This window comes from Delphinapterus leucas, chromosome 6, assembly GCF_059928025.1.
Source record: "Delphinapterus leucas isolate spDelLeu-1000000601 "Yukka" chromosome 6, BTC_Dleu_Yukka2, whole genome shotgun sequence".
NCBI lineage: Eukaryota > Metazoa > Chordata > Mammalia > Artiodactyla > Monodontidae > Delphinapterus > Delphinapterus leucas.
Window position 1 is genome coordinate 19,375,554 of NC_143134.1, and position 13,993 is coordinate 19,389,546.

Below are 13,993 nucleotides of genomic sequence, written 5' to 3' on the forward strand. Positions count from 1 at the left end.
GTCTGCACTGGGTGGCTGGATGGAGTGGAAGAGTTGGGAGAGTGAAGGGTTGAGGATGACAGTGGGTGTCTGGCTGGGACAACTTAGGGGAAGGGGTGCCATCTACTGAGGATGGACCAGAGAAGAAAGAGTAGGTTTTGTGAGACACAGTGAACTCAGTTTGGTTATGTTAAGAATGAGATGGTTTGGAAACACCAGGAAAAATGTCTGGTAATAGCTGTGTATACAGAACTGAGCTTAGGAGCCAGCTTAGGGCCTCAGGATAGAGATTGGAGAATTCATCAAGGCAAAAAAAGAAATCGAAACCATGGAAATGGATGAGCTTCCCTGACCTCCATCTCCCGCCTTAGAGTGTCAGACAGTTCTCAGTTGAGACTGCAAAAGGCTTGGTTAAGTTGGAAAAGAATGAGAGTGTCTCCTGCAAGCAAAACTGAGATGTCTCGGCATTGCATTTATTATGAAAGATGGAGGCATAGTCATTTCTTTTTTTCAAAGGTGTCTATAATCAAAACAGGGCCATACTCTATTGCCTTTTAAAATTAAAAAGTAAATTTTCCCAACCCTTTTCTGTATTTTAAAATTAGTTTGCCCAGCTATATTTAGAAGTCAGATTACAGCTTCCCCAAAAGCACCTTTTATTTTGAAAAATAAGCTAGTAAAATGCCTATGCGTGTATGTTATGTCAGTTTGAATACCATCTACTTTTGATGGAGGTCAGGCATGCTGCTGGTCTGGTCCAGCTTGAGTCTAGGGCTGGGGAGAAGTAGCAGGGGCCAAAGGCAATCTCCATCCCTGGCGTAACCCAGGCAGGGGAAGGGGATGTGCAGGAGCTCCCAGTAGAGAGCAAAGTGTTTTTCGTATTCTACCTTGAACTGAACTAGATGATATTCCTGGAGGATGCCTACAGCATCAGGGGACATGCCTCTGGGTGACCCAGTGGCCAGTGAGAGTACCTGGGATGTCATTTCCAAGTAGGGACTTGTCCAGAGAACTCAGATTCCATATCTTTACCTTCAGTCCAGAGTCAACAGCCCCTGCTGGCTCCCCTGGTCACCTCTGACCTCTGACCTCTTACATGGCCAACTCCCCCATGTCCCTGGTGGCCAGACTCTGGAACAGAGCCTGCAGTAGCCTTTAAGCTGAACATGAAGGCACATCATCATGAGGAACTCCCATGCTTCCTCCCTGGGCGACTGATTTTGGTTGTTTCTGTCACTGCTTCGGATTTGTGGTGTTTGGCCTTGGATTCACATCCCACAAATATGCGAGACTGTTGATGACTATCGCATCTTAATGACAGGCTCTGGCCTTTCCTACAGGGCCCTATAAAATGTCTTTATAAGTACTGGAAGTAATCATTTTATGAAGTGCCTACAACTTAGCTGTATAAAATTATTTGTAGAATGGTTTTATTTTTGTGTAAATATGAGTGTCTTGAAGATCGGGAAGATAAAGTGTTGGAATGGGAGTTAAGACACGCTCTGTTTCTCCATTTAAGAGTGTATTTCCACCTTTAAGTGGCTGAAGCAGGAGTTTTATACAAAATGTCATTTTCTTCCATCAACAAATGTCATCCATTGATTTGATACACATTTATTGAGAATTTTGTTCGTCACTGAAGGAAATTTAAAGGAAGGATAAGGAGTAGTATGTGTCTTTAGAGAGACATTAAAAGTAAGGATTGTGTTATTCGTTCAATAGTATTTGTTGTGAGCCTACTATATGTTATAAACTGTTGTTGGCATTGCGGACATAGCAGTGAAATGAAAAGACAAAAACCTCTGCCTTCAAGGAGTTCATATTCAAGGAAAGGGACAAAGAAGAAATAAGCATAGAAGATGGTGATGAGTGCTATATAGAGAAAAGGAATTAAGGTCGAATGCTTAGGGGAGGTGAGAAAACAAGTTACACTATCAAGAAGGAAAGGTTCATGGATGAGCTGGATTTTAAGCACAATTTTGAAGACAGAGAGATTTTGAAGGAATCCAAGTTTGACTAGGGGAGAGGGACAGGTCACTGAGAGAGGAGCAGGAGAATGAAGGTGACAACCGTGTGAGCAGAGGCCATAGTCACCTTGGTGGATTAACAGAGTTACAGTGAAAAGTCAACCATGGCAAGAAGATAGCCTTGCTGTTGGAAATTCACAATTCAGTTCAACAGGTATTTATTGGAAATACTTATAAAATGTAAACTCCAAGGGCAGGAACCTTGTGCATTTTCCTGATCATTCTATCTCCAATGTCTACAACAGTGCCTATCTCGTAGAAGGCATTAAGCAAATTACTTGTTAAGTGAATGAATAACGGGAGAGAATGTCGTGTTAAGGCTGGTGAAACCAAATGATGAAGGGCCTTGAATGACAAGGTGATGAGCTTGAACTTGATCTTATCAGCAACAAAAAGATCATGTACAACACATATCTTGGCCGATCTCACTATTATGAGGTTCCCTTATCCCCTTGAAAAACCTCCCCTTCCTTTGGTTGTTTCTGGGAATTTTCCCTCATGGCTTCCACTGCTTTCTGTCCCATCCCCTTGGATGTGACCAGATGACGTCTGCCATAGCACCTTAGGCCCTAGACGTGTGTGTGTGAAGCCCCCATGTTGCCAAGGAGCATGGGTACCCTGGAGCCACCAGCAGCCTGGACCACAGAAGAGCAAATGCCATTCCCACTCAGTGTGACTCACTGTCATTGGGCCTCAGAGTGTCACACATGCCTCTACACAGGTGTGTCTCATGACAACAACCCTGGGATTTCTCCTCCCAGCCCTTCTTTCCCTCCAGAAGACACAGATCTCCAGGATGGATATCAGGATGTTTTCCCTAAAACCTAACCTAGGACCTCGAGTTCCCCCCTTTCAATCTGCCCTCTTCCCTTCTGGCCATCTCCCCACAAGTTTCTTTAATCATCCCTCCTGGCACAGACTTGGGTATCATTTTTGACAGTTTTGGTTTTCCAAAAGAAAACCACTGGAGTGCTTATTAGACACTCTGGAGAATGAGACTGTCAAAGAAAACAAGTAAACAAGACGACTTACAGGGTATGAAATGGGTGAATGGATCAAAAGATAACAAACTTCCAGTTATAAAACAAATAAGTCCTGGGACTATAACGTACAGCATGGTAACTATAGTTAATAATACAGTAGCATATTTGCAGTTTGCTAAGAGGGTAGATCTTAAACATCCTCATCACAAGGAAAAGGAAAAAGAAAATTTTTTTGAAAGAAAAAAAAAAGAAATCGTACGTGCCATGAAAGAAATAAACCACACTCACAGGTATACGCTTGAGGACGCCTCTTCTTTACACTGGGTGGTAGGAGAAAGCTTTTGTAGAGATGATAAGAAGATGCTTCTAATGTGAGACTCATGAAACAATGGTGACCTTAATGAAAAAAGGCAAAGTTTGGAAAATAAGTTGGTTTATGAAAGGAGATTGCTTTTGAGGAAACAACCTACAAAAGAACTCGTGACTTAATTACTATCGTTTTCCTGAATCAAAATATATTTTGTTAAGTAAAGGAGAAAAAAATCTTGCAATCTGTTGAAATCGTTTGAATTATGTATTCATTTCAAAAGGAAACAGGCAACACAAAGAGCTCTTCTAGGGAAATGTACATGGTGAGTCGAGTGCACCTGGGTCAGAGTCATTCTCTCCCGAGTCATCGTGGGTTTGGGGGCCTCACATGCATGTTCTGGGAGACACAGTCCTCTTTGCTAAAAGGAGAAATATTGTTTGGGGCTTCGGTAACTGGAGAGAGGAACTCTTTGAAGAGCTTTACTTCCAGCAGCTTGGACTCCTCCAGGATAAAATCCCTGATTCTGCAGAATTACACTTGACCAGCCAGAAAGATCCCATGAAGAATGTCTCCCACTTGCAGAAGTATGAGGTATGAGAAAATGTCTCCCCAACCAACCTTTTTCCCCACCATGGTTGGAAGAAGCAGTGGTTTTTGACAACAGTAACCATAGGCTGATATACCTCAGTCCCCAGAAAAAGAGAAAAGGGGCAGCGCTCCCATCCTCCACTGGGTCCCCACAGTGCTCCAGATTTGTTCTGTTCAATGCTATATACCCAGCAAACAATGTGCCTCTCTTCCCCTGCTCACTACACCCTCCCACACCATCCTTCCTCACCTTGATTACTATTCAAGTTTCCCTCCAGAAAGTTCAGAAAAGACCCAACATGTTAACTCTCTCCAGGGAGCAATCAGATGACTGCCCTCAGAGGCACAAGATGAGAGCTGTGCTATTTCAAGTCCCAGTTAACTAGGAGAAGAAAAGAGCAGGTCCTTCTAAAGAGGTGTAAACTGGCATCCTCTTACCATGTTCGTAAGCTGGATGCTCTTATCAGGACATATGGGCTAAGTGACGTGCCCCAGCCAGAGGTTCAGCTTTTGCTCAGTAGCTGGGAGGCAGGCTCAGCCATCTTTTGCATCTCCAAGACCACTGTGTGCAGCTGACAAAAGCTGAATTCCTGTTCTCAGGAAAATCTCTGTTCATACACAGACTGTATTTCATTTCACGGGAAGTCTATCCATGAATCTTGGGTTGAGAGCCTAGGGTTCTAGTCTGCAGTTAATCCGGTCAGCATTCTTAGAGATTTCTGACCACCATTCCAGGGAGCTAACCTAAATATTCTTGTCTGGCTGAAAATTGCCCAAGGGTGGCCCCTGGATAAACCTCAGGAGGGCTCAGGCAAGTCACTGTGACACAGGAAAACCAGCAGCGAAACATGGAGGCGTCTGGTAGACTCCAGGATGACAATAAACTTGGGTCTGTCTGTGCTCATACTCTGATTCCAACAGCTTTTCTCTGGAATTACATCAATGGGACAGAACTTTTTTCCTGGCCAGAAGATGCCAACTGATCTGGCCTGAATATTGCTTGGCACTGGAGCTCCTTGGCCTGGGGAACTGGCCATCTATTTGTGTAACAGCTGGTGTGTCTCCCCTGTTCATTAGAGGTATACCGGCCACACTGGACTGGTACCAGACGTGTGGAGAGACTACTGGTTGGACAAAGAGAAACGATTAAGGGTTATTGTCTCCTATGGTCACATAGCATTAGCTTCTGCTTTGGAGTCCATATTTTTTTTAAATTGCAGTCATTCAAACTCCAGTCTTCAGAATGTGATACCCTTCAGATAAGCCCTTCCAAGATCATCACCCACTGCTTTTTTCCCCCAGTGTTTGAACAGTACAACTTTTTAAAATGATGTAGTTATTGATGATACTACTCTCCTCCCCCTTCTTTCTCATCATCTCTGCAGAACCTGTTGTCATCCTGTGACAACAGCTAGACATATTGCCGTTAACACTTCCCAGCCATTCTGGGGTTGCCACATGGTGCACAAGGTCAGGAGCAGAAACGGGGGAAGCAGAGCAGAGTCTGGGTCTCATTCTGACTGGACCGCAGATGGGCAGATGATTTTGTGGGAACCACTTTCCCTTCCCATCTGTACTACCTTCATCTGCATAGGACAGGCTGACAGTGCCTGCTAGGTTTCTGCCACTCTTCACACCCTAGCATTCTGTGGCTCCAGCTAATTAGGGTTTGTCATAACCCAATGTCTCTCAAGGTTGTCATTAAGATGTCAAGTTTTCAGGTAGGTGAAATGAAGCTTAGAAGCTGGGAGGTTAGAATCCAGAAGACTGACTCTGCTTCTATACCGAGTCCCCTGATTCTGCAAGAGCTGAACTGAAGAGGAACCTTCTATTACCAGTGCTGGGTTGGAATTTGAGAACTCCATTTTTATCCTCACTGTGTCTTAGAGTGAACTGGAACACTGGTGGAGAAAACTCACTTAGGAGACCAACATTGGCCGGAAAATGGTTTTCTTTGTATTGGGGGCGTTGAGAGCAAATTTTGCTGTAACTTTGTAGCTAAAACGTGACTCTAGTGGCACAGCCTTCACTAAGATGGTCCCCAGTGTCCACCATCATAAGCCTACAGATAAGCCCCAGATCAGAAACAAAAAGTCAAATGCTTCCAATGGAGGGGACATCAAGTGATGAGACTTAAGTGACATCCCTCAAACACATCAGTTTCAATTTCTCATTGGAATCTAGGGACCCTGACAACGGAAGCCAAGATTTTGACTCTCCAAGGGTGAAGATGTTGATGGTGTTCATGGATACATTCATGCTCTGCCCATCTCAGTCTGGCCAAGTTTTAGTTGATCAGGGAGTTTGGAGGGTCCTGAAAAGAAGAGTCAGAAATTCTGCAGCAGGATCAAATCGTGGAGGAAAACTCAGTGAAGGGAAGAGTCCCCAGGGCCTTGGGGATTTTCCAAAGCTCAAGAATTAAATGAGGCAAATGTCATATGCAAAGGATGACCGGGCCTGCAGGGCGAGGGGTTCCCGGGAATTAAGCCAGAAGCTATTTGCTCCTCTTGAAGCAGAGTCTGGACAGAAGTTGTTGAAGAGCACAACATACCTACGGTGACAAGAACAATAGGAGACCTTATGCTTCTGTGGATAATTCAAAAGTCTGGCTCTTCCTGTGAAGCATGGGGAGAAAAACTAGAGTGTTAGACACCAGGTGATGCAGCACGGAAAAATAAAATAGTGTAATAACAGCCCAGAGAAAAGCAGAGGTTTGAGCAGAAACTGGGCCGAAGAAAAAAGAAAGAGACAACAGAAGGAAGGCAGGGGCAGGAAGAGAAATAAGAGCTATGACCCAGGCGGAGCAGAAACCAGGCCACACTGTGAAGCAGAGTCATGGGGAGGACTATTCATTCATTCGGTAGCTCATTCAAGGAATCGGCTATTCATTCAGCAAAAATTAGAAGGATGCCTTTGAGATGCCAGCAGTGTGCTAGGTCCTGGAGCTCCATGAGCAAGCAAAACTGACATGGTACCAGCTCAGAGGGAGTTTACAACCTAGTGACTGGGTCTTAGGTGCCCATCCCTAAGCAAGGCAGGTTCAACCCTGGCGCTCCACACCATGATGGGTGGACGACAGAGAGAAGCATGGTCCAGCTGCTTTCCAAGTCTAAAAATCACCATCGTCATCAAGAAGAGAGGGATCTGGGAAGAAAGTGAGGTTAGGAATAGAAATTGTGAGGAGTTCAGAGAAGATGGTGCCTGAGTGGAAAGATTTGAGCAGGGAAGTGGATACCGAGATGAGCACACCCTGATCGAGACCAGGAAGCAACAGCTCTTTTCCAAGCCTGATCCCAGCTCAATCTTCTCTTCCTAGGAGAGGAAAAATTAAGGGAAGGAAGCTATCTAAAGATGTGAATAATATAAATAAGGATGGAAACAGCCTTGTGCCGTCTTTTCTTAACTTTTGGAAAGCCTCTGAAAGAAGCACAGTTATGAGTCTCTCTCTTAACCCCAGCTGGGAGCTGCCAAGAGAGAATCACCCCCAAGGGAGGATGGACACAGTGGGCAGGAGAAATAGGTCCCATGGTCCGCCCCTGTGAGCTCATCAGACTGGGAGGGTGCAGATCATGCTAGGTTTAAACACATCTAGGTGCTGTCACACACCTAGTGGGATAAACCAAGTGGTTTCGTTTATGGGAAAGCCTCTGGCCAGAAGACTCTCCCATTCACTATCTGAAAAGGCAAAAATCTAGAGATTTGCTTGGATTAGCAACACAGTATTCCTGCAGGGTTAAAGCTGGGCTATCTGACTTTCAAATCTTAGTGTAAATTCATTTTAACCATCTCCTTTCTCACCCTCTACCTCAGCTGCAGTGAGGAAATGGGTGTTTTGAGCAGGGCACATGAGAGAAAGGACCAGCATTTACCTCTGAAGCTGTGGACAACAACAGGAAGGCCAGAGTGACTTGGCACTGCGTCGGCCAGACCTGGCATTAAGGGGGCCTCGAAGGAGAGAAGAGAAATGGGAGGAGAGGGACTAAAAGGAAATGTTGAGATGTCTGAATGCAGAACGGGGCTCTGTGAGCACAGAGAGTGTCCCTGAAGGAATTATGGGAAATTCCAAGGATCCCAAATCACCTCACTAGCATTCACATTCAGAATTCATGTGTTTTTTTTTTTTCTTTTAATTTAAGCTCTTCAAATAAGGGAAATACACTTCCCTCTCTAGCTGATTTACAGAATAGCGAAATTCCAAGACAAGGTAACTTGGGGCATGCCCTGCTCATATATTCTCGTTAAGCCTGAGCCAAGGTCTGCCTTGTGAAGTAGGTTCCCTTAATCCTGTCACTGTTACTATCAGGAAGAAATATTGGACAACGTATAGGCATCAGAATTAAGATGAATTTTTTCTGGAACTGACTACATTCACACAAAACCACCATTCATGTTGGTATTGGCTGCTTTCTTCACCTCTCCGCTTAAGTTTGAAAAACCATCTTTCCAATTTAACACCCCCAGCTGTACCCCTCATCATTCTCTACACACCATCCTCATTCCCTAGAGATGTATTATTCTAATATATTTTGAGACTCGATAAAGGAACAAAGGCCCCAAAGTCAGACTTCCCAATTACAAATCCCAGCCCTCCCGGTAACCATCTGCTGAGTGACTTTAGTTGAATTATTCAATCTCATTAAACCAGTGTCTTCATTTGTAAAATGGGGATGTTGATACGAATCATATAACTTTTTAAAATTTTTTATTGGAGTCTAGTTGATTTACAATGTTGTTCGTTTCTGCTGTACAGCAAAGTGCATCCGTTATACATGTACATATATCCACTCTTTTTTTTAGATTCTTTTCCCATATAGGTCATTACAGAGTATTGAGTAGAGTTCCCTGAGCTACACAGTAGGAATCGTGTAACTCTTGATGTTACTAATGATGATTAAATTGTATGTAAAGTATTTAGCCTGTTCCAAATCAGACATTCCATATGAGTAACTTATAATTATAGGAAAATGTTAAAAGCTTTGGAGCTAAAGAATAATACTTTGTGTGTGTGTGTGTGTGTGTGTGTTTTAATTTCTTTGAGACACACTGAATTTATCAGGGAGTGTGTTTCAGAGAGAAAAAAAAATGCTCTCATTAATCACTGTACCATTTTGCCTTCTCTGGCTCTGCAATATTTAACTTTACTCTTTGTTTATATTTATGAGATTCTCTGCAAAATTTCAGGGCATTGCTTGCCAGAGTAGATTTTTAAGCCTACCCATCAGTTTTTCATGACTCTGATGGGTCTCTAGAGCAGAGACAAAAAGAAAGACATAAAATCAAGACCTTTATTCAGCTGAGGCAAAAGAAAAAAGTTGTGCAGAGAATACAGAACACTGGGTTTGGAGTTCTATATCTCTTTATCCATCACTATGTTAGTACTGTAGCTATTAAGTTTGTGACAGCCACTTTAATCATCACTTTTTTAACTTGGAAATTGAATAACCGAATAAAATAACCTCTAAGACAGTTCCTGCTTTAGGGTTCCATGCTTTTGCCATTCTGCTTCCAAGAGCTATGAGATAGTGACCATGTAAGATGTAAAGACGCCTGAAGCTTGATCCCTGCCGCGTAAATTAGCGGATTTCACCTAAATCACCTAAAATAGGTGAAGAGGACAGGAAAGAGCATTTTAGACATCTGGACCCGACTTAAGAGAACAAAAAAAATGAGCAATGATCTCATTTGTAGTTTGTTTGTAGTGAGTCTGCTTAGAATGGAAGTGTTAATGTTAGAAATCTAGAGTAGGTTTAGCACTGTGGAGGACCCTGCATGTCAAGCTATGGACAAGCAATTTGTTGCTACTGGAGTATTTTAAGCAGACAAGTATACTGTAATGTCAAAAGGCATCATCAAAGGAAAATTGTCAAAAGGCATCATCAAAGGAAAATAATCAAAAATCACTGGCCAAAGTTGGCCAAGTCAATATTTTATAAATTTGGGATTCTCATTAAAATATACAACTCCAATATTCAGGAGAGAAAGAATTCATAATTATTTAGGCTGTGCCTGTATAATACTGCACCAAAGAACAAAGGGAACATTCAGGTAACCCTATTTTATTATGAATTTTTGAATGGATTTCAACTTATTTTTAAATTCAGGAAAAACAATTTGCATATGTAGACTCAGCCTAAATTTCACGTTTTCATTTTTTAAAGCTTTATAGCGGACACCAAGTAATGTTTTATCACTAAGAACCAGCACAGCCCTAACCCTTTGGGTCTTTTCCCTTAAATAATATTGCACATGTGGACCAAGTGAGAATGGCCTTTGAGGATATTACCAAGGGGTTCCTAGGGGACAGTCGGTCAAACGTGAAAACTCAAATGCACTGGGAATCATTTGAAACTTTTTAAAGATATAATAAGGTGTTTGTTTGTTGGTTTGCTTTACTTTCCTAGCCAATTGGCCCGTTGGCTTGCAAATAACATGTATGAATCTGTGTGTTTTCTTCCAGGGTCTTTCTTTCCTGATTTCAGGCCCTCAGAAACAGTTTTTAAAATAGCATTTTGGCTCGGATACCTAAACAGCTGCATCAACCCCATTATATACCCATGCTCCAGTCAAGAGTTTAAAAAGGCCTTTCAGAATGTCTTGAGAATCCAGTGTCTGCACCGAAAGCAGTCTTCCAAACATGCCCTGGGCTATACTCTGCACCCACCCAGCCACGCCCTGGAGGGGCAGCACAAGGACCTGGTGCGCATTCCAGTGGGATCTGGAGAGACCTTCTATAAGATCTCCAAGACGGATGGGGTCTGTGAATGGAAATTTTTCTCTTCCCTGCCGCGTGGATCTGCCAGGATTACAGTGCCCAAAGACAAATCAGCCTGCACCACTGCCCGGGTGAGAAGTAAAAGCTTTTTGCAGGTCTGCTGCTGCATGGGGCTCTCGACACCCAGCCATGGAGAGAATCATCAAATTCCAACCATTAAGATCCATACCATCTCCCTCAGTGAAAATGGGGAGGAAGTCTAGTCTAGAGGACAGGAAGGATCAGGACAGGGGCATGATCTTAGGCACCCACTCCACTTCCTACTGGGAAGGCCAGTTCACATTTTGTGGGTGATGAGACAGGACCATTAAACCAGGGACCATCTGGGAATGGGCTGGGGAGGAGACCCGACTCTTGGGCAGTGGGTAGGGCTTAGGGAAGAGGGAGGGTGTCACACAACCATCCCGTTCACAATGATGATAAACAGCATCTCCTTGAGGCTGATGCTCTCTGGGTCATCCTCTGAGCCCGCTTTCCATGTCTGGCCCTTTCAACGAAAAACACCATGGGAAACAGAATTTCATACACAATCCAAAAGACTATAAATATAGGATTATGATTTCATCATGAATATTTTGAGCATGCACTCTAAGTTTGGAGCTATTTCTTGATGGAGTGAGGGGATTTTATTTCCAGGCTAAACTTACTGAGAACCACTTTGGGTTTTTACGGGGAGAGGGCCTGGAGAGGAAGAGACTTAAGATGGTGGCCGGTATCCAGACATGTTATTTTTAGAGCAAGTTTTAAACTCTACCATTTCTGACACATCCAGTTTCTCGGCTTGGGTGAAACTTGACAGTGAGAGTTACCTTTGGCTATAATGTGACTGCTTCTGATTCCCTAAGGATGGGAGTGAGGGGCACTCATTATGTCTCTGATATACTGGAGGCACATCATCTACACTTGGGTCTAGAAAGAGTCAGGGAAAGATGGCTTTTCCTAATGGAACACAGTAAAGATGAGGGTCGATTTTTCAACTTAACTTCTACGGACAGAATTCCATTAAGTGGCTCAAAGATCGGGTGGAAGAAGGCTTCTTGTGTAACATATTTAAAGATCAAGAGGTTGGGTTGGGGTATGCTAATTTCACGCTAAGATAGAGGCTGCAAAATTACTCCACAGCCTTTTCAACATGGCCTAGAAAGGCTTTTCTTGGCAAATCACTTACCTTTTCCAGAACTCCATTATGAAAAAACAGAGCTTATAATACTTTGAAAGGCATATCACGACTCCCATTTTTTCTCAGCTGCTTCACTACTGCATAATGAGTGAAGTCCACAGTCCCCGGGGCACATGGGACATGTTGGAATGAGTCTGATGATCCAGAACTTTGAAAGATACACACGCTTAGCTTGGGAGGATGCTTTCTGGTCACCAAAAACCCATCAGAAACAGAAGTTTGCAAACGGTTTTGGACAGAAGCCTATTTATTCTGATAAAAGATCCAATCGTCCGTTTATTTAATCTATCCCTGCTTTTTACAAGAGCTTGGGGAACACACTGTTTTTTGCTTTATGTATACCAAATTTCGGTCAACCTTAATAATTCCATATATTACAAAGATACAGATGGTGACTATATGTAAAAATTAAAATATTTTCGCATTCCACAATAAGAATTTAAAAGAAGATTTATGTTTTTGAAATAATTCTTGACTAGAATCACTGGTCTTAAACTCCTGACCATTTCTGTGGCCTTTTTCCCCTATTGGGGGTAATTCCCTCTAAGAATTTCAAGGCAGATTGTAGCCATTATTTAACCTTCACAGCAAAGGTAGTGTCCCCATCATCCTTTCCTTCTTTTCTTGCAGCAAAATGATAATTTCCTGAAATCTTTCTAAAAGGCTAATTTCTCTGCATAGTGCCCTGGAAGGTATGCTCGCGTGTGGATTTGAGTTTGGTTGTTGGTCGTGTTTTGACCTAGAATGTTACTGCTTTCTCAGCCCTTTCTGGAAAGTGTCTCATGGTTGACCAGATAGACACTGTGCCTTGTGCTCGTAACTTGGATTCTGGCAGTAGATGTTGGCTGGATTTTTAGACTCTTCTGGTCTGTTTGTATGTCTCCTGACAGCTCTTCCAGATGTAGGTGTCCTATTATGCCTGTAGGCATCAGGGAAGGACTTGACTATGCAAGCCTCACTTCAGTTTCATTGTTGAGAAGAACTTTTTTTAGGATCTGAATTTTTAAATCTTACCAGGCTCCCCCTTACAGGAAGTGTGTCCCCATGAAGAGAAGGGTAATAGCTTTTCTTCAGCAGAACATGGCTCCATATTTGAGATGTTCTTTAAACATCTCCACAGACAAATTTAAATTTTAGATACTAGAAAGCTTAGGATCGCCGGAAAGCTAGCTTTAATGCCACTTCTAATCAAAATAAACAACTCGAGGTCTTCCCTGGTGGCGCAGTGGTTGAGGGTCCGCCTGCCGATGCAGGGGACGCGGGTTCGTGCCCCGGTCCGGGAAGATCCCACATGCCGCGGAGCGGCTGGGCCCGTGAGCCATGGCCACTGGGCCTGCGCGTCCGGAGCCTGTGCTCCGCAGCGGGAGAGGCCACAACAGCGAGAGGCCTGCATACCGCAAAACAAAACAAAACAAAACAAATAAACAACTCGAAAATCTTTCGGTCATCAGATAAAAGCCATGACAATTGTATTCATGTAAAACTATCCATAAATAATTGTCTGCTACACCCTTCTCTATACCTACTCCCTCCAGGGAGGCAAACTTTAACATTTTTTTCCTTTCCCATGACATGATATTAGGTATAAACATGCCAATTTTACAAGAAATTGATAATGTCACCCAAGACTTAGTCCAAAGCGGGATAAACAATGTACGAGTTATATTTTTACTCATCCACAAAAATCTCTGTACCTTTGAGCATGCCAAAAGCTCTCTAAAATTGTCACAGTTAAATAAATGATCGTCATATTTATACTCACATGTTTACTGCTTCTATTTGGAGTTTGAAGAACATACCCAGAGTAACAGTGGTCAAAATATCTTCTCTAATGTGTTATAAAAAGCAGTTGCTTTGGGATTGTCTAAACATCACCAAAGATCAACTTGACATTGTGGGATAGGTGAAATTTGAGTTTCTCCTGCAATTCAAATTGCACGCCTTAAGAGAGACCTTGAATCTCTTTACTCAAGAATTTCCCCAGACCTTTGCAGGGATTTCAGAAAAGCACTTTACGCGTCAAGTTTTCTTCCTTTTACCTCCCTTTTGTCTCATTTAAAGACCGCTTCTGCCTGTTATCACTTGGGATCTGCTAACACTCCCCAAGATATTAAGGTTCCTAACGCTCTAAGCCACCTACTTGGATTGGTCCAT

The 13,993-nt window shown here is 43.0% G+C and overlaps 1 protein-coding gene across 1 annotated transcript in view; it reads left to right on the top strand.

The window, feature by feature from the left end:
• Positions 1-13,603, top strand: part of ADRA1A (adrenoceptor alpha 1A) — an 84,658-nt gene extending 71,055 nt beyond the window's left edge. The window contains exon 2 of the mRNA XM_022595016.3: positions 10,345-13,603. Coding sequence (XP_022450724.1) covers positions 10,345-10,862 — 518 coding nt within the window. The 3' untranslated portion in view covers positions 10,863-13,603. The remainder of the gene's footprint in view (positions 1-10,344) is intronic.
• The last annotated feature ends 390 nt before the right edge of the window (positions 13,604-13,993 follow it).